At 37.9% G+C, this 24,636-nt stretch overlaps 1 protein-coding gene across 1 annotated transcript in view; it reads right to left on the reverse strand.

Annotated features, from left to right (window-relative positions):
- LOC127424505 (neurogenic locus notch homolog protein 2-like) overlaps window positions 1-24,636 on the reverse strand; it is an 80,087-nt gene that overhangs the window by 42,874 nt on the left and 12,577 nt on the right. The window contains 1 exon segment of the mRNA XM_051669791.1: window positions 14,317-14,398. Within this exon segment, the coding sequence (XP_051525751.1) occupies window positions 14,317-14,398 (82 nt within the window).

Consider the following 24,636-nt stretch of genomic DNA (forward strand, 5'->3'; position numbering starts at 1 on the left):
CTTTATCACACAAAAGTCTTGTTAATATGTATAATGTTTACATCTTGTGAGTATACTTTTGAAACAGTGTATTTTTATATGTTTATGTACCTGTCCCATTCACTTCAACTGTAAGTGCCTTACTGTAAACGTAATTGTTTTTCCTTTTTTAATTTAAAAAAAAAATGTTTTATTATTATTCTGTGGTAATTAACTTTATGCTACAAATGCTGTGGATTGAACTTAACTTGTACTGAACCTGAAACATTCCTTTTATTTATACTACATAACATTAATCAAAACAAAAGGCGATAATGTTTACATAACAGTTCCAAAATAATTGATTTATACTGAATGGTATCAATATACTAGTTTTAAAGCTATAAAAGCAAACATTTTGAGACTTGCAATTCATTCAAAGTCAAAAATGTTTTTGAACGTTGTAATGGCAAAAGAACATGTTTGGCACTAGATTCCCCCGAATTAGATAATTATATGCAATTACCCACAGGGTCTTTGTTCTAGATGACAGGAAAGGTGGTCTTTATATATACGCTCGAGGTCTCTGGGTCAACAACATGCCCATGTACATAATGATGGCTTTGCCAAAAAAGAACTGATTAACCATCATTAGTTTAACATATGGAAACATTTAACATGCCGAATTTAGAAAGTCACGTGACCTCCAAATGTGCACAGATTTTTCACGAATAGCTGCATTTGCAAAGATTTTAAAGGAATAGTTCACCCAGAAATGGACATTTTCTCATTATTTACTCACACTCATGCCATCCCAGACCACAACTGAAGATTTTTAGAAGAATATCTCAGCTCTGGAGGTCCATAAAATGCAAGTGAATGGTAACCACTGACCAGAAATTTGAAGCTCAAAAAGCACATAAAGGCAGCATAAAAGTTTTCCATATGACTCCAGTGGTTTAGTCCATGTCTTCTGAAGCGATCTCATTGATTTTGGGTGAGAACAGACCAAAATATAACTCCTTTTTCACTATAAATTTTGACATCAGCAGTATTCTTGGCGATCATGACTTCAAGCTCGATTACACTTCCTAGTGTCATCTAGCGCTCTGCGCATGCGTTAAGCACTAGGAGGTTTAATCGAGCTTAAAATCATGATGGTGCCTAGAGACTGAAATGGCAAGACGTACAGTGAAATAAGGAGTGATATTTTGGTCTGTTCTCACTCATAATTGATTAGATCGCTTTAGAAGATATCATATAGATGACTTTTATGCTGCCTTTATGTGCTTTTTGGAGCTTCAAAGTTTTAGTCACTATTCTCTTGCATTGTATGGACTTACAGAGCTGAGATATTTCTTCTAAAAATCTTCGTTCATACACACACAAATCATACACACCTAGGATGGCATGAGGGTGAGTAAACAATACGATTTTCATTAAGATTTTTGGGTGAAATATTCCTTTAATCTTACTTGTTAATTTGTTTGATGAACGGCTGCAGAGAATGCAAATGTTTGTTTTGTATTTCGATATCAGTTAACATCAAGTCTGTACGGTTTGAAAACTCCACACCTAGGATTCAGGAAACTTCATTCAATAGAATGCTAACACGCTCCAACTCTTCAAATAGTTAGTTAGTTAATTACTTGCCATTTCCAGAGGGCTTATTCCAAGAGCCACACAGTGCTTTAATTGTAGGGCCGATTCCCCTAGAGCAACTTGGGGCTAAGTACCTTTCTCAAGGACACAATGCTGATAAGCTCCCTGCTCAGGATTAAACCCACAACCCATCACTACAAATCAACCTCCACCCAAGTCAGAGACTTAGGAAAGAGTATACAACAATGTGATGAGGAGGAGGGCATGGCCGGGCTGTGAGTGTGTGCGCCTGGTGCTGAGCGGCCCAATCAGCGGGAGAGAGATAAGAAGAGGAGTCGGGAGTGCTGGAGAGAGAGGGAGAGAGAGACACAAATGGAGCTGTGTGTGTGTGTCGTCATGTTATTATGTTCCAGCTCCGTGTTTTAAGCTGTAATTAAAGTCTTGTTGAGTGTCAATCCGGTTCCTGCTTCCTCCTTTACCGACAAACAAGAGGCTTGTTTGCCACAACCTGTCGGCAACCTATGGCACGCGTGCCAGCATTGGCACGTGGAGGGGTAATCACTGGCACGCCAGCAACGGCGAGAGAAGAGTAGACTATTTTATTTATTTAAATTCCGCACCTGCATTCCAATCTACGTCTTGATGTAATCCTTCCTCATGATCACGCAGCGTGTTTTCATCAGCTGAATGGGAGGTTAAAAATGTGACGAGACTGCAGTATACCCAACAGACTCATGCAGCGCATGCAAGCCATTCACACATCACGAGCCAGCAGCACTTCACGTTCGGTTAATCGCGCGAGTAAACACACCTGCTTTGCTTCTGTCAGGCTGCGTGGATGACAGCCTACATTCCATGTTTCATTTGTTTCTTTTTGCTTTCAGAACAACGTGTGATGTAATAAGGAAAACACCACTATTAATCCACTATTATACACCCTCCTTAAACCATAGTCACACTCAAAATTACACTAAACGATTAAAAGAGAAAATATAAACCCATATTGTGGGATTCAAAAATCTTTTCAAGTCTATTCAAAATATAAATTAAACCTGGTAATACAGTTTTAGGATTTTGCAGGTGTGATTCACTGAAAAGGGCTAAATATTTGATCGGCTTGTGATGAACAAATGGCTTGCATACGCAGCCTGAGACTCATAACACTTTAATAGCATTTAGTCTCCCATTCAGCTGATCAAAACATGCAGCGTGATCATGAGGAAGGATTACATCAAGATGTAGATTGGAATGCAGGTGCGAAAAACATCATATAAATAAAATATCCTGCTCCTCTCTCACTGTTGCTTGCGTGCTAGTGATTACATGATTACAATGACATAATAAAAGAAATATTTAAGATTTCACACAATTTCGTGATCAGTAATCGAATAAGTAGGGATGCACCGATACCGATACTGGTATCGGAATCGGGTCTGATACCGCGCTCATATACTTGTACTCATACTCGTAAAAATGCTCCGATACCAAAAACAATACCATCTGACGTACAAATGTCATTACGTAAAAATTCAGCACACAGATTAAAATCACGTCATGTCCAAGTGAGATTATTTAACATCAAAAGCTGCGATTTAATGAGATAAATATATTGCTTGCACGTGCAGCGTTTTAAATGTCAGTGCTTGTGAATGTGTACAGCTGGTGTTGTGCAGGCATAGAGACACAAACTGCTCATACCTTTAGAGATCCTTGGCTCATTCACGGAAAACACTACTATGAGCGTCACATACTCTGTTTGTAGCAGATGACAGCAGGCGGAACACTAATTCACTTTTTAGCACAAGTCATATGCAGACTACATATTTATTTATTTATATAGTAGCCTTTTGCGGGTTAAGAATTACTGTGATTCACGTAGCGGCCGGCTTTTCCGGATTGGGAATCTGCCGTCATTACGTCAGAGCTCCTTGTTCTAACAATACAGAAACACTTCAAAATAAAAGCTCCACCAAAATAAAAGCTCAATTTAAATGAAAAAAGTATAACAGAAATAGATCACTACTGTATAGTTATGTCATATTCACTGTTACACTAGCACAGCCATTGACCAGGAAAATAAAAAATGCCACTCCATGACAAAATGGTTGCCGACCCCTGTTTTACAAAGTCAGATGTATGTCTCATTCTTCTCACAATCATGTCATCTTTCTGTCACTCAGCTGCACTTGTCAGCACGATTTGTCGTGGGGTTTAAGGCCTGGTTGCCACATTTCCCACTATTGTGTGAAGCCTCCAGCGATAGGAAACATTTGTGAGAATTTGTGTGAATGTTTTCAATATACTTTGGTTCTTCTTGACATGGGATGGCCCCTTCTGGTCTGCAGCAGTTGCTGATAAGTCTCGCTTAGGTTAGCTGGCAAGGATCAGTAACTTTCTCTCCTGATAAAAGTGCTTCATACCAGTGCGTGGTTCAAATAATTACCCACGTACACACATACTGCACCGACACATTTTCACACTAACACAGATACTGAAGCCTCAAACTATAGGAAAACAAGCTATACTTAATGAGCTCTAGAAGCTGGGCTTTAGAGAAAGAGAGATAATGAGAGAAAGATAAGAGAGAGAGCAAGTGTCTGTGCAAATGCTTTTGATGCATGTGCACTACGACAGCTTTTTAATACATTTTGGTAAAGTTAAGGCCCTATGAAATGCATTTTATTTTTTCCTAAATTACATTTTTTCCCCCAAATTCCATGTTTTCAACTTACATTTCTCTGGATTCCATGTTTCATGTTTTAATTTAATTTTACCACCAAATGGGCATCTAATCAAATAAATTTATAACACTTAAATCAAATAAAAATATGACTATTTTATAAAAAAAACATCACAGTTATTTTTGGGTCAAATAGAGTGCATTAATAAAACAATTTAATTTTAAATAATGTCTATTACACTGTAAACCCTAAAGTTGTAATTTCATGAAATATCAAGTTGTCTTAGTTAAGTATCACTTGAAATGTCAAGTTTTGGGCTCATAACTCAAATATTTAAGTTAACTGAAATTATTTATCTTAAAAATCTATAGACTTAAGATTTTAAGTGTTAATAACTCAACATTTTGAGTATAAAACTGAGGCTATGAGGAATACCCTCAATCCTTTGCACTTGAATTATTTAATTATGGTTCCTTGGTCAAAGGGAACATATCGGGGCATTTAAGTGGTTACTTAGAATTCATAGAGGTTTTAGCTCTTTTGTAGTATTTTTATGTTGCTTAGTTGCAAATAGTTTTTTTGTGTAATGTCACCATTAGGTTGATCAGTGTCCCATTTGGTCAAGTTGGATCCTTTTAATATTATTGCAGTTCTCCTTGTGCATGTGCAACCAAAGTACAGGTATAAATAAATGCATTTCTGTGGAGAATTATTGAATAACTGACCTAGAATCAGTTATCATCTTTATTTGAGCTGTGCTATTATTTGATCTAAAATTGAATCACTTTAATTAAAATTATTAACAAAAGTAGAAAAAATACATTTAAATAGCAAATCTGAGTTAAGTCTTCTTGCATTTAGTTAACTCAACTTACAGTATATTGTTAAATTCATTCTATACGAACATCAAGTTAATTGAACTTTAATACTCAAGTTTTGGGAGACCCCATTCCTCAATGGAATTGAGGGAACGAGCAAAGTCTTTCTAGCAAGTCAATCCACTGTCAGCCATCTTTTCAAATTTCAAATCAGCAATAAAATTGTATTATATTGGAATCATAAATTGTGCTTCTTTACCTCATATTACACTAAAACATGCAATTTTCCCTGCTTGTATAGCTAATGCGCATGCACGTTAGCGAGTTGACTGACAGGCGATGTCTGTAACTAAAATGTGATTGGCTCTTTTACCTGTAAGATGGGATATCCTTTCTACATCCGTTGACCGTTGGGAGCTAGAGCTTCTTGGTTGGCATTCCAATTTCTCCCATACATTTAAATAGGAATCGGCCGATATTCATCTTAAATCTGTGATCGGCGATCGGCCGATCGTGCCTAGAATCAGGGCATCACACAGGGAATCACTCATACACTGCTCCTCTAATGAATGTGCATTTGCTCAGCCACTGAAGCATGGCAGAGTGGCCTTTGTAGGGCGAGTTGTTGGCAATTCTAAGCATTCACGAATTTAAACTTTCAGACATGATGTAATTCACATGAATATGCCGTTTTGTTTTTAAAAATGTGTAAGAATTAAATGTGTACGTATATTAAGTTGCCCATTTTCTGAAGTCATTACGGTAGTAATTCTGACTCACTGCACAGTGAGCAGGAAGAGGATAAAGAGGCTGCTAATGGGTATAAAAACGAATTAAACAACTAATAAGCATGCGAATACAAATCCAAGTACACGTGACGTAACGCAAGTCTTGACAATCAGATATTGTGTGGAGTGATAGAGACTGTTTGAGCGATCATGAGCACTTTCAGCTTCACTCCATTCAATATGCTCACTCGCGGTGTCAATCAAACATGTGCGCTCTCCAGGTGCACTCAATATCTTTATTCTGTGAGGATCCCAATTTATATCAGTTTAATGTTGGTCACAATCACAATCACAAAACCTTCAATAACGGCACTGTGTCTTCACGCATTTGCTTAATAATTAGTGATTTGTGTTACAAGACGCCAAAGCAGATCATAGATATTAATGTTTTCTCACTGGAGCAGTTTTAGAGCTTGTAATGGATATATTTTTCTTATTTCTGAACACATCTCTGCTGTGTGGGATGCTCTCATGGTTTTTAATGGTTGCCAGTATGTCACAATGATATTATGATATTGACAACAGTACTATTCATAACGGTTTTCAATACAAATAAATGTTAGCAATTCACAATTAATGTAATTTTAATGTAATTTTGGTAATACTTTACAAAAAGTTTTCATTTCTTTAACATTAGATAATGCATTAGGTATCATGAACAAACAATGAACAACATTTTTACAGCATTTATTAATCATAGTGTTAGCTAATAAAAACACAGTTGTTCATTGTTAGTTCATATTAGTTCATAGTGCATTAATTTGCATTAACTAATACAACTTTTGATTTTAAAAATGTATTTGTATATGTTGTAACTAACATTAAGTGCATTAGTTCATGTTAACTACAGTAATGTTTTTAAATAATGTTAACAAATGGAACCTTTTTGTAAAGTGTTACCGTAATTTTACTGTGTGGGGCATAAACATATAACTGCACAATATAACTTGCAAAAGTGTGGCAAAGGGCACTTAAGAAAAAAAATAAATAAATAAAATAATCGGTATCGGCCGATCTTAATGATAAAAAAATAAAAATAAATCGGTAAAAAAAAATCTCCTGATCAGTGCACTACTACTACTACTACTACTACTACTACTACTACTATATTAAATATAACAATTTTATATAAAACAGTAATATTTTTTTGTCACAATATCTTTCATTTTACGCATCCAGTTGAATCAAGCTTTTATTTTCTAAGTGAAGATTGTGTATTTGACGGTTGTTTTAAATAAACTTCCCATTCTAAACAAAATGCTGAAATGCCCCCGAGCTAAAATCAGACAAACATTCCATTGGATAAATTTAATCATGAATTTAGTACATATTTGTTTTTATTTAAAAAATGCAAAAAGTTTTCTTTTAGGGGTGTGGTTAGGGTTACTCTATACTATAGTAATTATACTTAGCTTTATATAACAATAAGTCTAAAAGTATGTCCTCATTTACAGTTGAAGTCAGAAGTTTACATACAACTTAGCCAAATATATTTAAACTAAATTTTTCACAATTCCTGACCTTTAATCATACAAAACATTCCCTGTCTTAGGTCAGTTAGGATCACTATATTTTAAGAATGTGAAATGTCAAAATAGTAGTAGAGAGAATGATTTATTTCAGCTGTATTCCTTTCATCACATTCCCAATGAGTCAGAAGTTTACATACACTTTGTTAGTATTTGGTAGCATTGTCTTTTAATTGTTTAACTTGGGTCAAGGTTTTTGGGTAGTCTTCCACAAGCTTCTCACAATAAGTTGCTGGAATTTTGGCCCATTCCTCCAGACAGAACTGGTGTAACTGAGTCCGGTTTGTAGGCCTCCTTGCTCGCACACGCTTTATCAGTTCTGCCCACAAATTTTCTATTGGATTGAGGTCAAGGCTTTGTGATGGCCACTCCAATACCTTGACTTTGTTGTCCTTAAGCCATTTTGCCACAACTTTAGAGGTATGCTTGGGGTCATTGTCCATTTGGAAGACCCATTTGCGACCAAGCTTTAACTTCCTGGCTAATGTCTTGAGATTTTGCTTCAATATATCCACATAATATTCCTTCCTCATGATGCCATCTATTTTGTGAAGTGCACCAGTCCCTCCTGCAGCAATGCACCCCCACAACATGATGCTGCCACCCCCATGCTTCACGGCTGAGATGGTGTTCTTCGGCTTGCAAGCCTCACCCTTTTTCCTCCAAACATAACGATGGTTATTATGGCCAAACAGTTAAATTTTTTATTTCATCAGACCAGAGGACATTTCTCCAAAAAGTAAGATCTTTGTCCCCATGTGCACTTGCAAACTGTAGCTTGGTTTTTTTAAAAAAAAATTTTTATGGTTTTGGAGCAGTGGCTTCTTGCTTGCCGAGCAGCCTTTCAGTTTATGTCGATATAGGTCTCGTTTTACTGTGGATATAGATACTTATCTACCTGTTTCCTCCTGCATCTTCACAAGGTCCTTTGCTGTTGTTCCGGGATTGATTTGCACTTTTCGCACCAAACTATGTTCATCTCTAGGAGACAGAATGCGTCACAGTCCTGAGGGGTATGATGGCTACATGGTCCCATGGTGTTTATACTTGCGTGTTATTGTTTGTATAGATGAACGTGGTACCTTCAGGCATTTGGAAATTGCTCCCAAGGATGAACCAGACTTGTAGTGGTCCACAATTGTTTCTTCTGAAGTCTTGGCTGATTTCTTTTGATTTTCACATGATGTGAAGCAAAGAGGCACTGAGTTTGAAGGTAGGCCTTAAAATACATCCACAGGTACACCTCCAATTGACTCCAATTAGCAAATTAGATCAGAATCTAATTGGCTAATTGCCTAAAGGCTTGACATAATTTTCTGGAATTTTACAAGCTGCTTAAAGGCACAGTTAACTTAGTGTATGTACATTTCTGACCAACTGGAATTGTGATATAGTCAATTAAAAGTGAAACAATCTGTCTGTAAACAATTGTTAAAAAAATTACTAGTGTCATACACAAAGTAGATGTCCTAAATTACTTGCCAAAACTATAGTTTGATAATATGAAATCTGTGGAGTGGTTAAAAAATTGTTTTAATGACTTCTACCTAAGTGTATGTAAACTTCTGTCTTCAACTGTAGATACAAACGAGCGCGTGTGTGTGTGCGACATCGGTGCTTGAGTAAATCACGGCCTCTGCCTGCCACTCTTCACACACGGCTTAGCTGTTGACTTTAGCTCGAGTGTTATCGACAGAATTGGGAACATGTTCCTGAAGAGACTATAACACTCTCTCTCTCCCACCCTCTCTCTCTCTCTTTTTTATGACTAGAGTTTCTGGTTGGCAGATGAGAGAGATTGAGAGAGAGAGTAGTGAAAGGAAGACAGGAATGAAAGGAGGATAAAATAAAAACAGAACAGCAGGACATGTTAAGAGAAGGGATGATATAGCACAAAGATTAAAAAGGAGGAGCGAAAGAGGGATAGGGTAACAATGAAAAAGAAGCCAAAAAAACAAGGTTGTAAAAGGAACACAGGGCTGTGAGATAGAGGGATGATTGACAGAGAGATGAGGAGAGAGGTATTGACAGAATAATCTCTCTCTCTCTCTCTCTACCTTTATCTCTCATCCATGTCTCAGATTTCACCCTCTTGAGTGCTAGAGACGTCTCCGCACTGTTCTCCTCTCCCTGCAGGCACATTCTACCTGTCAGATCAAACAAACGCCAAGCTGACTCCACTCTCCACTCCTACCAGAGAGAAAAAGAGGGAGAGGAATGGGGAGAAGGGAGGGGGGAAGGAAGTGAGGGGTAAAAATTAATACGTTTGCACCCCGTACGCAGGCCAAAACAAAGAGATCTTGTTTGATGTGAAAATAAGATTCTGGGCAGAGAGAGGGATTCCAGCCAGTCTCACTCTCTTCTTCTCACACACATACAGCCAGCTATTCTCTTACTGCTAACTCACTCACTCTGGCTCAGAGCAAAGCAGATCCATTTGCAAGTTGCAAAATTCTTCTTTGTTCTAGCAGTAATGTAAAAAACTGCAAAGTAGAAAAATTGACAACACAGTCTTAAGTAAGCCCTGTTACGCTGCCCTGTCACGAGCCTTTACGAACGTGTTTGAAGCATATGCACTACAGCTGTTTTGTGTTACTCTTTTAGCACAGTCAACGTCAGGCACATGTGCAGATGTGCAAAGACACAGACTGTCCACGTGCAGCCTAGTTTTTCTAGACATGCAGACAGTCCGAGCATACTGCGTTGATAACGAAATTTGCATCAAGTGCACTGTGTGCGAGACGTAACAGCACACGGAAAACACTAGAAGCCTTAAGGGTCATGTACCCTAGACACCAATAAAATAGATTCACAAAAGCCATCGCTGAAAAACAGCTGTTCGAAGGTCAACAGAATGGAATGGAACACAGAGGTCTTGAGACGTGTTTTAAAAAATTTACAGAAAATTTACTTTGACACATTGTCGTCAAAACGCAACTCTTGGCATAAGTCATTACATGTACATGTGCAAGAATCGAGCTACGGCATGTTTTTGCATAGACAAACTACAGTCTTCATCTTTCTGCCTAGAAAACATGGCACAATGCGTAATGGAATATTTGAAGGAAGGACATCAATTACGCAAGGTTAAATACTGTCCATGTCACGTGTCAACTATGTCTTGCATAAAAAAAATCTGAATTGTATAAATTTAGTCAGGCTAAAGTGATTGCATGACATTTTAAGATAAACTACTGTTTTTTTCCAACTGAAATTCAACTTTTAAAGTGCACGTAAACATACTGACTTTAACAGTGAGAGGCAACAGCCAACGACACTGATTTACAGATGTTCAAAGATAAACAATAAAGAAATATTTGAGTCCAACAGTAACAATTTTAAACTTATTGTTGAAGGTGGTGGATTTGTAACAAAATGGTAAATTAATTGGTGTAACGGCAGTGCTTTACATGCAATGAATTTAGAAAAGCAATTTCTCTAAGAAGGTTTTAGCATGCTAACAGTAACTGTTGGGCTGTCAGCATGCTAAACCCCTATTACGGCCTGGGTGGACTTGTTTTTCTGCGTCATGCCTGGCCGACTGCGTTGGCTTACGGAGTATACTGTACTCTTCTGACGGCGAGCAAATACATTTACATTTATTTATTTGGCAGACGCTTTCATCCAAAGCGACTTACAAAAGAGGTAAACCTAAGCGAATCATCTTAAGGAGACAGTGGTACGAAAAGTGCCATATTACAAAGTTTCACTAGCATCAGAATAGTATTCAAAACAGATTAAAGTGCAACAAGAATTATTTTATTTTTTTTAGTGACTGGTTAAGTGCTCATGGAAAAGATGTGTTTTTAGTCATTTTTTGAAGACGGAGAGTGAGTCAAATACAAACGCGTTTGACGCATGCCCGTTACAGCTGCTTTGTGATACTCTTTTAGTACAGTCAATAGCTGGCGCATGTGCTGACGATGCGCATAGACCGGGGCCAGGGGCCTGGGTAGCTCAGCAAGTAAAGACGCTGACTACCACACCTAGAGTCACAAGTTTGAATCCAGGGCATGCTGAGTGACTCCAGTCAGGCTTCCTAAGCAACCAATTGGCCCAGTTGCTAGGGTGGGTAGAGTCACGTTGGGGTAACCTCCTCATGGTCGCCATAATGTTGTTCTCGCTCTCGGTGGGGCGCGTGATGAGATGTGCGTGGATGCCGCGGAGAATAGTGTGAAGCCTCCACATGTGCTAGGTCTCCGCGGTAACACACTCAACAAGCCACGTGATAAGATGCACAGATTGATGGTCTCAGACGCGGAGGCAACTGAGATTCATCCTTCGCCACCCGGATTGAGTCACTACGTCACCACGAGGACTTAGAGTGCATTGGGGATTGGGCATTCCAAATTGGGGAGAAAAAAACAAAACAAAACAAAACTCAAATCTGGGCCGCCGGTCAGGCCACACAGACTGTGCTGATGATGAAATTTGAGTCACGCATACTGTGCATGAAGCGATTAGCAACGCGGACAACCGAAGTATACTCAGACCTTTAAGGGTTAGCCATTCATAAATTTTAAAAATTGAGACTCTCTAATTCTATCAATTGTTCTGTTTGTTTTAAGAAAAAATAATCTAGATAAACTCACTAGTCAACAAGTTGACCATCCAAATCCATCCCTAGTTCTAGGATCTTTTCACTGCTCTAGAGCTATAACCAACAGGTGTGTTGTGAAACTGTGGCTCTACAGTAGGTATTTGCCGCAATGGAAATCCAGCAGGCTTCGTCACGTCTCTCTCTTATAACACAGGCACATCTGAAACCAGACAGAGGCACACATGTGCGCACAACACACACACATGACATAGACACACAGGTGACACAGCTTGGTTCTCACACCCTGGCTAGAGGCTTGCAGACACACCGGTCTAACCCCTCTCACACACACACACACACACACACACACACACACACACACACACACACACACACACACACACACACACACACACACACACACACCCTACTCTGCCAACCTCTCTCACACTGCTGTTCCTGTACTGAGCTCTCAGTGGCAGAAAGAGAGAGAGAGAGGAAAAAAAGAAAAACACCTTGTTGACTTAGGTTCTCGGGTGTCACCTCACCTACACAGAATGTATTAGTAACTCCTGAGAGCACCTTGTGTCAGCCTGTTCCATTCTGAGATCACACGCACACCCAGGCAGCCATTTCGGGTTGCTGAAAGCCTGCATTCTTCAAATCTCGACCAAAGTTCTTGAACTTATTGAGCATTCCAGCACTAGCCATTAAAAAACTTGAGCTGTAGAGATTCTAAAGCTTTTCAATCCAGTGGCAAACCATGTGTGCGATCCCTATCAGACTGGGAAGGTCACATTTTTTTTTTTTCTGCAAGAATTTATGGAATTTTGTAACGCAAATGATCATGATTCACTCACCTTTCATTTCTCCATCTCCATAGGAAAGATAAATTACAAATGAGATCTCTTTATTATCTCAATTATGTCTGCTTGACAGCAATTATATTAAATGGAGATATTTGTTTTAGTTAAAAACTGTGCTCATATATAATATATTTGATAATTTGGAGGAATTTTATTAGATCCAATCCAATGCTTCTAAATTATCTGAGCTATGCTATCCACTTTAATTAATTGATCAATACTATTACTGTATATCAACAATTGCCTTTTTCATTTCAATTGTTATTTGAAATTTTGGGAGAAACACATGTGATAAAGTTGACACTTAAATGAAACATATCTCCATTTAAGTCTCCAAAAAAACAACCCCCGAGTAACAAAATTGTCCTCTGGGTCATCTCTCTTCACTCCACACACACTAAATTTTTCCTTGTTAACTCTGGCTGAAGAAAGTGAATAGAATAACAGACACACTAAAGGTTGTCTGAGGTAAATGGGGAGGATTATTTGTATGAACAATTGGTGTTATAAGTCTGCGGCTTTATCTAACCCATCTTGCTCAACCTGAACCTGTGCTAAAGGCCTAAAAGTGACTCATCTGCTTTCCTGGTAAGATTTGTTGTGATAATAACAGAAAAGCAGAGGTCGCAACATTTGGTTGCAAATTACCAGCATTGGGAAACAAAGTTTAATTCCTTAGAGGCTGAGACATTCGGAGCAGTAATTCCACAGACATCTCAATAATTTCAGAAGGTTTTAACCTCAACGTGGTGCTGAAGTAAGCTCATTGTGCATTTCTGCATTGATTCACCACAAGGTTGAGCTTTAACATCAAATGTGGTTTTAATGTCGTTGTTATTTTGCTGTGTTCGCACTTACCGTAACCCAAACCCAAAGTGCAAAAGATCATTTTCAAGATAAGAAAGATGAGTGGAATTTGTCAAATATGTTGCCATGGCTCTAGATTGTAGGAAGAGGATTCATTCAATGCTGGGAAAACAGTCCCTCTGTGTTTCACAGCCCATTGAAATGTAACATGATAGGTTTGTTAGCAAGTGTTTATTTTGGGCAATATGATAAACGTAACCCTCAATCATCAAGCATAAAAAGCGCAATTACAAGCCTAGATGTGCTACCACAAGCACTGTTCAACAAACAACAGCAGTAAAGGAGCCAGCATTTAACAGTGACTGAAATGTGAGTGTGAGTGTGTGTGTGTGTGTGTGTGTGTGTGTGTGTGTGTGTGTGTTAAACTTTACCGTTTTTCCAATAAAACTGTTATTGGAGTTTTTTGAATATGCTTTGCATATTTTTTCCTACACTCAGAGATGGATTTGAATGCAATGCAAAAAAACTCATGCTTCTCGATGTATTGTGGGAGGATTCAGACTCTTTCAGAAAAGTAGATTTCGCAATATCAGACTGTCCAAATTTCATTATTTCTGTGGAGCAATTAAGTTAGGCAACACAACTTTATGCAAAAACTGTCTCCAGGATTTTTCCAGTTCCACTGTGGGCTTTCTATCATAGTGCCTTAAGAGTAGCACTGCCTTACCTGCAATAGCCTGTTCCGTTGTGGAAAGTTACACAGGTAGCATTGTTCACACAGGGCTTCACAGGGTCGACACACTGCAGAGCTGTGAAGGACAATAAAGACATCAGAATTAGGGCTAAAAAAAAAAAAAAAGAGTAAATATAAAATCAAGTTCTATGCTAAAAATGTAATAGTCATTAGCTAGGTAGTAACTTCATTCACTGAATTCATTACTGTTAGCAAATAAAAACATTAATAGAAATTCTAATTTAAAATTAGGGATGCTCCAAGTGTGCAAATTTTACAATGACTTTATATACCATAATACAGTTTCTCAACTGGTGGGTCGCGACCCAAAAGCGGACAGAAGGGAAAGAACAATGCCATGGTTCTCCCATTGAAGATATTTTGGTGGCCGCCCAAGTGATAGCCTATTTAGGACTGCCGAGGCAGATTTAATGATAATCTCGCAATCAGCTAAAGGCTTCTCATCTGCACTTTCGCACAAGTGTAACGGAACCAGCTCGCAATCATGATCTACTCTTCTCTCTGGCACGCACGTGCAACAACCGATCTTCCCTCAACATTGCGGAGCGCAGACCTCATAACTGATGTGACCAATTTAAATTCTAGTGAGACTTTTCTAGTTTAAAGCGTTACGGAGGAAGTCAAGTCAAACCTCTCAAACAGTAGGCAGCCCTGACATGCCAAACTATGCACTAATTTTTTGTTTCATTATACATCATCACCTTTACAAAACTGTTTCACGATTTTACATGAGTAAAAGTAACTGTTATATTTTGACAAAATGTTATAGTTTCATATGAAATAATCTAAAGGTAGAATCTATTAGACCTCATTTTATATCAAGTGGCATTTGTAGTTAAAGTTTCAAGATGTGTTTCAGCTAGTTTTTATTTTTTCATAAATACTATAATTTGTTATTATTATTACTATTATTTAAGACTAGCTACACTGACCTAACCATGGTAATGAGGAGCCTTTCCTCCTGTGTAATATGTATGTTCTGTTTGAATTATGTATGCTCTTCAATTTTTAAAAGGGGGAGAGAAAACTTCCTGTCGCTTTTGTTGTTGACGTCAACAACAAAAATAATGTCACTTGATGCATGTCCTTGTACTTGAAAACCATGAACAAAACTATGCAACATAAAAGGAAATGCGACCCAGGATACATTAAATACTGGTTACTTTTTTACTATGGTGGGTCGCCACTTGACTTCCAATGTAAAATCTGGGTCCCGCAAAACCAGTTGAGAACCACTGCCATAATAGAGTTGTTCAGGTTGTATTCCACAAACCCGGAAGAGTATTTGCCACAGGTTCCCTCTGGTTTTTCCAAATGGGGTTTTATAATGGGAGTTTTAGATTTCTGAGTAAAATAAGATCTGTAGTAAACATTACTTCATGATACATGGACATTTGGTTTTACAACATGTTTTACTTTCAAACCTCAAATGTGAATTTTGAAGCCATACTGAATTGCATACTTTTTAAAAAAAAAATCACACTGTGGCTTCAAAATTCACATTTGAGGTATGAAAGTGTGTAATATATGTTGTAGAACAAAACATCAACGTATCGTGAAGTAATGTTTACCACAGATCTTATTTTACTCGTTAAATTGAAAAACCCCATTATAAAAACCCATAGGAAAATCCAGGCGGAACCCATGGTGAACTAGACTTCCTACTGACAGCCTACTGTTGTTATGGTTACCTCCTCAGGTGACCACATTTTCTGTTCGTAATTGTCTATTGTTGATTAATTTAATTAAACTTTTGTGCTTACAAGTGCCCGACCGATATATCGGTCGGCCGATATTAGCCTTTCACCGATATATCGGTATCGGTGTATATTTTACTGATATGCGCCGATATGAAAACCTTTTTCAGAACATATAATGCAGAAAACAATGCTTTAGAATTGGTGTCATAGCGTAGTTTGTCCAGCAGAGCGCGCTCCAACTGCATTGTTTACAGAGCTGACTCTGAGCTGATGGTGGCTCTGCAGACAGGGTGGAGTTAAACGGTGCAGATTTGAGGAGATCTCTTCTCGTTAAATTGCTAACTAGTTTGTGAAATACATACTGGAAAGTTCATAAAAAATGACCCCATCATTTTACATAACTAATATAACGTCCCTGACAACCAAGTCACTCATGTTTATGATATCTGTTTGCTGTTAGCCAGCTATAGTTTGTCAGTGCAGTCAGTAATGTAGCAGATTGAAAGGTAAACATCAGAACATCTTTTTGCAGCTCAGCAGACAACGGTGCGGTGGTGGATTGTGTGTGGTGAGTGTTGATTTCATGCTTCGCTGTTACCTAGTAGGTGAGATGCAATGCTGGAAAGTAAATAAAGTCCATCTTTTACTCTCCGTGGCAATGAGCTTACAGCTAACTAGCTAACCATGTAGCTACTTTCATTGCTTGTCAGCGTGTAAACATGTATTCACCAAACTGTTTTGTTCAGAATTCACAGTTTGGTACCCCCTTCAACTGAACAATTCCAGTCGTTGCATTTATAAAATGTAATATTTAAAAGTCTGGTTTTCCAGACATTAAAATAGGATACGTAATAAAAGTAGATTTAATAAATAGTATATTTGCCCTGTGTAAATAATAATATATAGGAACTGTATCTAAAATAAATGAGGGGTGATAAATACTGATACAACAGGCTGGAAAAATAGACATTTATTCATTTTAATATACTATTATACAGTTGTGCTCAAAGGTTTGCATACCCTGGCAGAAACTGTGAAATTTTGGCATTAATTTTGAAAATATGACTGATCATGTCTTTTATTTAAAAATAGTGATCATATGAAGCCATTTATTATCACATAGTTGTTTGGCTCCTTTTTAAATCATAATGGTAACAGAAATCATCCAAATGGCCCTGATCAAAAGTTCACATACCCTTGAACGTTTGGCCTTGTTACAGACACATAAGGTGACACACACAGGTTTAAATGGCAATTAAAGGTTAATTTCCCACACCTGTGACTTTTTAAATTGCAATTAGTGTCTGTGTATAAATAGTCAATGAGTTTGTTAGCTCTCACGTGGATGCACTGAGCAGGCTAGATACTGAGCCATGGGGAGCAGAAAAGAACTGTCAAAAGACCTGCGTAACAAGGTAATGGAAATTTATAAAGATGGAAAAGGATATAAAAAGATATCCAAAGCCTTGAAAATGCCAGTCAGTACTGTTCAATCACTTAAGAAGTGGAAAATTCTGGGATCTCTTGATACCAAGCCAAGGAAAGGTAGACCAAGAAATATTTCAGCCACAACTGCCAGAAGAATTTTTCAGGATACAAAGAAAAACCCACAGGTAACATCAGGAGAAATACAGGCTGCTCTGGAAAAAGACTTCAGACTTTTGAACAGGGGTCATTTCATTTTTTCTTTGTTACCATGTTTTGTTTTATGATTGTCCCATTCTGTTATAACCTACAGTTGAATATGAATCCCATAAGAAATAAAAGAAATGTGTTTTGCCTGTGTAGAGCCGAGGAGGGCGGGGCCGGGCTGGAATGGGACACACCCGGTCCACAATCAGCCTGATGGGGCGCGCGAGGGATAAAGGCGGCCGTGGACGACAGTTCGAGGGAGAGAGAGAATTACAGGCAGCTGTACTGTGTGTTTTTGGTTGTGTGATTTGTTTAAATTGTTTATTAAATTAATATTTAAGTTGTCAAGCCGGTTCTCGCCTCCTCCTTTCCACTAAACCCCTTTACAGCCTGCTCACTCATGTTTTCTTTAAAAATGGTACATATATTACCAATTCTCCAAGGGTATGCAAACTTTTGAGCACAACTGTATATATTTTGAATGTGTTGAAACTTGACAACGGGCGACGCACCCTAAAAATGGCACTGTTAGATCAGTTTCATGCTGAAGAACCACTTTAAAGTACGTTTTTTTTCCTCTCTCTCATAAATGTAAATGAGTGTAAATGCCAACACCATCTCATGTCAAAAGGACTGAAGCCTGTAAACCAAAACATGAGCTCATTGATGTCATTAAGTGAGTCTGCTTTTTATTCCATCAGTTATTCCTGGATGGAGGTTTCTGTAAATATTTAGTTTATACGTAGGGTTATGTTCTACCTAAGTTTGATGGTGCAATGGTCAAATACTTAGTAGAGCGTAAATTGTGACATAGTGCCCATTTATTCCACAACTAGGCTAAGTTGTAATGTACGTATAGCTGGTGCAACCAGCCCCTGATATTTATTTAGCTATTTATTTTATTTATTCTTTATTTAAATGGTCAGCCATTGACTGATACTAAACAGTACTGATGTTTATTTAGCTATTTATTTTATTTGAATTTATTCTTTATTTTAATGGTCAGCAATTGACTGATACTAAACATACAGTACTGATGTTTATATTATTTTATTTATTATTTAAGTGGTCAGCAATTGACTTATACTAACCGTATTGATGTTTATTAAGCTATTTATTGTATTTTTATTTATTCTTTATTTTCTCTGTGTTCATTTCTAGAATTTGTTCACAATGTATAATAATAATGTCAAATGTTCCTTGATAAAAATATTTGTTTAAGAAAGCAGCCTTCTGAGTACCTTTGCATAGTCATATCGGTGCAAAATCTGTGAAAAATCCACATAGAAAAGGTCTGTTTTCATTCCAGCTCAAAAATTAGCTATATCGGTCACCATATTGGTAATCGGTGAATTTTCCCTCTCTAAAATCAGTATCGGTCTCAAAAATCCCATATCGGTCGGGCTCTAGTGTTTACTGAGGAATTGTTTCAGAATGATACTGAAATGTCTGAAATTACGATACCAACAGCCAATAAGCATTACGTTATAGCCGTTAAACGTCATGTTGGCCGATATCATCAATCTATACCATTTTACCTTCTTTCAAACAGAAATATCGTTCACGCAAAGCAAATCAGTCATCAAATATTGTAATGTACAGTAGAAAAAATTGATAACTGTTTAGTACTTTTGAAACCGAACACAAAAACAAGTATACTGCTTGAATAAAATATGGTCTGATATTATTGGCTAATTATGATTCATAATTCTAATTATGACTGAAAATCTAATTTTTAACACATTAATCTTTCAAAAGAAGTAAAATCTGCTCTAAGATTCCAGGATGTAGCCTAACACAGATCTGAACATGGCAAAATTCTTCTGACGTCACAAAGCAAAGGAAAAAAGCTGCTGCAGATTGTAACCACACCACTCCCCCTGACACGAACACTACAGATGGAGAAATTGTTGGGGGAAAGAGGCGAGACACACAGTGGTAGAGCAACAAAGAAAAAGAAGAAATAGAAACAGTATACACAGAGAAGAGAATTCAAAATGGAAATTCCTACTTGATCAGACACTTTCGCTCATTTCCTCTAAAATACATCTGGACGTCACATTACCTGGACGTCACAGAGAAGCACATTTAAGCATCTGATCAGCTTGTTTTAATCTGACCTAGCAAATCATATGAAACCATCTAATTTCAGACACATAAACATGTTTTGCTTCTTCAGATGAGGGTATTTAGGTTCGATCTAACACCTTTACCGACAACTCGAGTGCATTTCTGCAAATAGAAGCGAGCCCTAGCCCACACTTCCCTCTGCAATACTGGTGACAGGTTAAATGATTTCAAAGCAGCACTGACACTAAGAAACAAAGTACTATAGCTCAAGTCAGGAAGTGCGTTAAGCACTAATACTTACTTCCTGCACTTTGACCAGTGTGCAGCAGGCCTCAAAATATTCCAGTGTGCACGAGTGCAGTGAAAGCGAGCACAGCCCAGGCACAAAGCCAAGAACTAAAGACAGGGCTTTACATAAATGCTTCAAAGCTCTTTAACTATAAGCCCAGTTACATTTCGTAAATAACATTAGGATGTCTACCACTCAAAAACTGAATTTTTCACAAGTCTTGAGTGCCATAGAAAATTATCCAGAATATCCAGCAATGAAATCAAAGCTTAAACCAGATTTTATATTGATCATAAAATTCAAAGTAAAGACACATCACAGGCTCATAACAGCATACACAATTATTCAACAGTTAGTTCTGGTCCTCATATTTAACTGAACCAGCAGAGATCCAAGACTGTTTCCCTCAGTACATTTACATGCACTTTTAAAGCTCAATTTCAGTTGGACTAAAACAGAAATCATACCAGTCCAATTTTAAGAAGTCAGACTAACAGACCTAGATAATGCGACTGCAGCTCAGCTTTATCCAGCATGTGTACACACTAATCTGACCACAACTGGCCTCTGCATTGTGTGCGTGCATGCTCCGAAAGACAGAGGTGTCACATGATTTGATGTGGCGTGTTTGATGCTGATCATGCCATGCTGATATTTAGTACAACAGAACTCTTGCTTATGTGATATAAATACTACCACCCCAATAACACACCTGGCATTGCATAACAATTATAAACCAATCAAAACTGGCATGCAGAGATGAAAAGGTGGAGGATGTGGTCTCACCATCATGATGTACAAGCACACATCCTCAGACACATAATCACCTATTTACATGCCTTCACATCCTCTAAGGGTGTGTTCACACTTGTAGTTCGGTTCTCTTGGTCCTCATGGTCCGGACCAAAAAAGAAAATGATACATTTAGTCCTGGTTCGCTTAGTGTTCACACTGGCATTTTTAACACCGAACCTAAAGATAAAAAACAAAAGGCATATGGATAAGGTCACAACCTGATTGGACAGCTTTTATTATATTTTGTGACGGAACTTGCCGAACATCCAAAACAATGCTGACTGCTGGGCTAAATGCGCTCGTTGGATTTATGTATATATGGTGGTATTTTTACCAGCTGAGAACAAATGAAGAGCTAATAAAATATGTAAAGGAGTCAGACAGCGCCAGGAATTCCTCCGTTGCACACACAAATGAAGATATGCTGCAAGGACGGCTGACGGCGGTTCCGACGCCTATACTGAACTGTAATGGGCAACATAGCTCCTATGATGAGAAGAACCAGGTATGCTTGAGATCAGTATTAAAGGCAAATGACTTCCTGTTATTGGTCCATTTAGACGTCTTTGGTCCATGCTGCATTCATATATCAGTTGAACCGCACCAGAGTTCGTTTGGAAGCGGACCGAGACCCTCTATTCAGGGGGTCTCAGTCCGCTTGTTTGGTTTGCACCAAGGTTTGGATGGCAGCGTTCACACTTGTTCAAATGAACCGCACTAACAGAGCAATCGCACCAGAGTTCGTTTTAATCGAACCAAACCTGCCAAGTGTGAACACACACTAAGATATCTTGAGATATTTATTTAGCAAACTTTCAAAAACAATTTAGCATACAATTATATAAGGAATATTTTGGGTTCAATACAAGCTTAGCTCAATTGACCGCATTTGTGGCATAATATTGATTACCAAAAAAATAAAAATTTGGACTTGTCCTTTCTTTAAAAAAAGCTAAAATCTGGGTTACAGTGAGGCACTTACAATGGAAGTGAAAGACATGCAAACAAACAATATGCATGTAAACGATTTTAGTGTGATAAAATCACTTAGTAACCTTTTCTGTGTCAAGTTATAGCCAATTTTACAACATGATGATGTAATGTCAACAAACCCTAAAATGACTGTAAAAATGACAATTTAAACAATTTTACAGCTCAAATAATACACAAGTTTTACCAGAAGAATGAATGTAAGTGCTAGCCTCACAGTCACCTTGATTTCTGCTATTTTTTCAAAAAAAAAAGAGGGACAAGTCGAAATTAACTTTTGTGGTAATGAACATTATGCCCCAAATGCTGTTGGATGAGCTTAACTTGTTTTGAACCCAAAATATTATTTTAAGAAGTAGCATTGTGCCAGGCTTCTAATGCCCTGTAAGGGTAAAGCCTGCAACACAAGAAGGCGTTTGGCTGCACACCTTTTTTGGCAGGAACTGTGGTGGGAAATATTTGGGCGAAGTGGGTAAGCTGAGTGTAAAATTGAGCTTTCACAGAGATTTAAGAGCCAAGAGGAGGGGATCTGGAGTGCTCGAGGTATGAGAGAAAAGGAGAGAAGAAAAGAGCAAGAGTCAAGTGTGCTCTATAGGTAGAAGCAATAATGGAGAGCAGAGAGAGAGAGAGAGAGAGGGAGAGATTTCTTGATTTCTTATCAAGAATTTCTTTTTCACTCTATTGACCTTATTCAGTCCTGCCCCTTTTCAGAGCTGCGCGCTTCTGTGTTTTGTCTTTTATCTTCCGGTTTGAATTGAAGCTACTGAGAACAGTCGATCAAAATTGATTATTTGTTGGAGCACAGAAAGTATTTTTCACCAAGAGTTGATGGTGTGAGTCTGCACCACCCCTTTACTACGTGAAAATGCTAGTGAAGTGTTTTGCTGTCATTGTAAATTGAACCTGGCAGATCCCATTCGGACAGCTACGACACACCGCACTTTTACATGTTACAAGCGTTTAATTGTTATTACTATGTGAAATTCTGATTCATCTCTTAAATTTCAACTTGTTAATCATTTGTGTTCAAATGTGTAGTTGACATGAAATTTTAAACAGTGACAGCTCCTATTATTATACATGCAAGTTCATGACATTAAATTAAATTAAATTTGTACTTTTTAAAATGGATTTATCACCCCACATTTCTGAAAGGCTTAAATGTAATTAAAGTTGTTGTATATGGAAAATAAAATATAATGTATATTTTCACATGTATATTTGTGTGTATGTGTGTGTTTATGAATATAGTGTCACCCTTCCCCCGTCTCAGTTTAACACTCATAAAATCTGCTTGCATTAAATATAACACAATGGGTGAATGACATGAGAAGATGGCCAGAAGAGTATTATGGATATACAGTATTTTTAATGTATTTGTGTTAGAGTTTCATGAGCACAGAGGCATATCAATAAGTCCACGGATGTAAGGTAGCATCTAGTGTATTTATGAATTAAGTTCTCTTGTTTTAAAATCTCCGCCCTCTGCTTCCAGTTTTATGACATCCCCTGAACACTTTAAAATAATCATGATCAATTTTGGGCAACTCTATAACCTGTAAAGCCACTTCGCTAGATTACAGTCACTTTGATCTCAACACCATAGATATCTGTAGAGCAACAGCTGGACCGGAAGTTTAAAGACAACATTTTCAAAATGGCTGCGTGCTAGTTTCTCTGGCACATAAGGTCAATGGTGTTCTTGAGCTGGTAATGTGGTTTCTCTCTGAATTTCATTCATGTTTGCATTCTAAATGTTCAATCACAGTGCTTCTGATGACAGAAATTTCACTTTTGTAAACTAACACTTTAAAAGGGCTCTCCTATAGCATCTGTGAGGAAAATTATTCTATTCCAAGACAGTGACACAGAGCATTGTGCAGGTGAGGTATTTTTTAAGGATGTTTCCCACGAAGGCCTGAGTCACCATTCACTTTAACTATACGGAAAACATATACAATGAAAGTAAATGGTGACTGAGGCTAACATTCAGCCTAACATTTTTTGTGTTCCACACAATAAAGAAAGTCATAAAGTCAACAACATTATGGTTTTTTGGGAGAACTATCCCTTTTTTAAGAGTATGATCACAAATTCTCATGCACAAATTCAAACATGATGAAGAGAAAATTAGACAGGTGAGAGACACAATAAAAGGGTGCGGCATGCACAGAGAGAGAGAGGTTTGGCACTTACTGGTCTGACAAGCTCCCCATATGGCCCATCAAACCGCCGAGGGGAAGATCTTAAAAGGATTTTGGGACAGGCTGTTCCAAATTGCCACTTCTTCACTTTAACCCAACCGTTCCTTTTCACTTACAGCTTTAGTGAAGAGGCGTCTTTAAACCTTGTACCACTTTTTAAATCTCCTTCACTCATGCACATCCAAACCGGGTTTAAAAACAACATCCGCTTATGTTACATCCGGCATGAAACAGGCACCACATACCCTGGAAGCTCACACACCTGCAGCTATCCACATTCTGGATTACAGTCAGGATGATTCATTGCATCACTGATCCAAGGATCAAGCTTTAGTCTGAACCACCTAATGATCATACATATGAACTATTCCAAGATCAGGACTCTTGATGCATGTCGATCTGTTTCTCCATACAGACCTCCGTTCTTCACAAGACATCTTCACAATGTCTGTTTACTGTGAATTTCCTCGCAAGCAAACAACAGCCAAATTCCTTCTCACAAACTCTATTTAGAGGAGCCCCACTGTGATTAACCAACTGCTAAACATTTTGCCTTCATTTTTTCACATTTCACATGAGGCCCACTCTTCCCCTGAGGTGTGAAGGAGAAAAG

The sequence above is a fragment of the Myxocyprinus asiaticus genome, chromosome 33 (assembly GCF_019703515.2).
Source record: "Myxocyprinus asiaticus isolate MX2 ecotype Aquarium Trade chromosome 33, UBuf_Myxa_2, whole genome shotgun sequence".
Classification (NCBI taxonomy): domain Eukaryota; kingdom Metazoa; phylum Chordata; class Actinopteri; order Cypriniformes; family Catostomidae; genus Myxocyprinus; species Myxocyprinus asiaticus.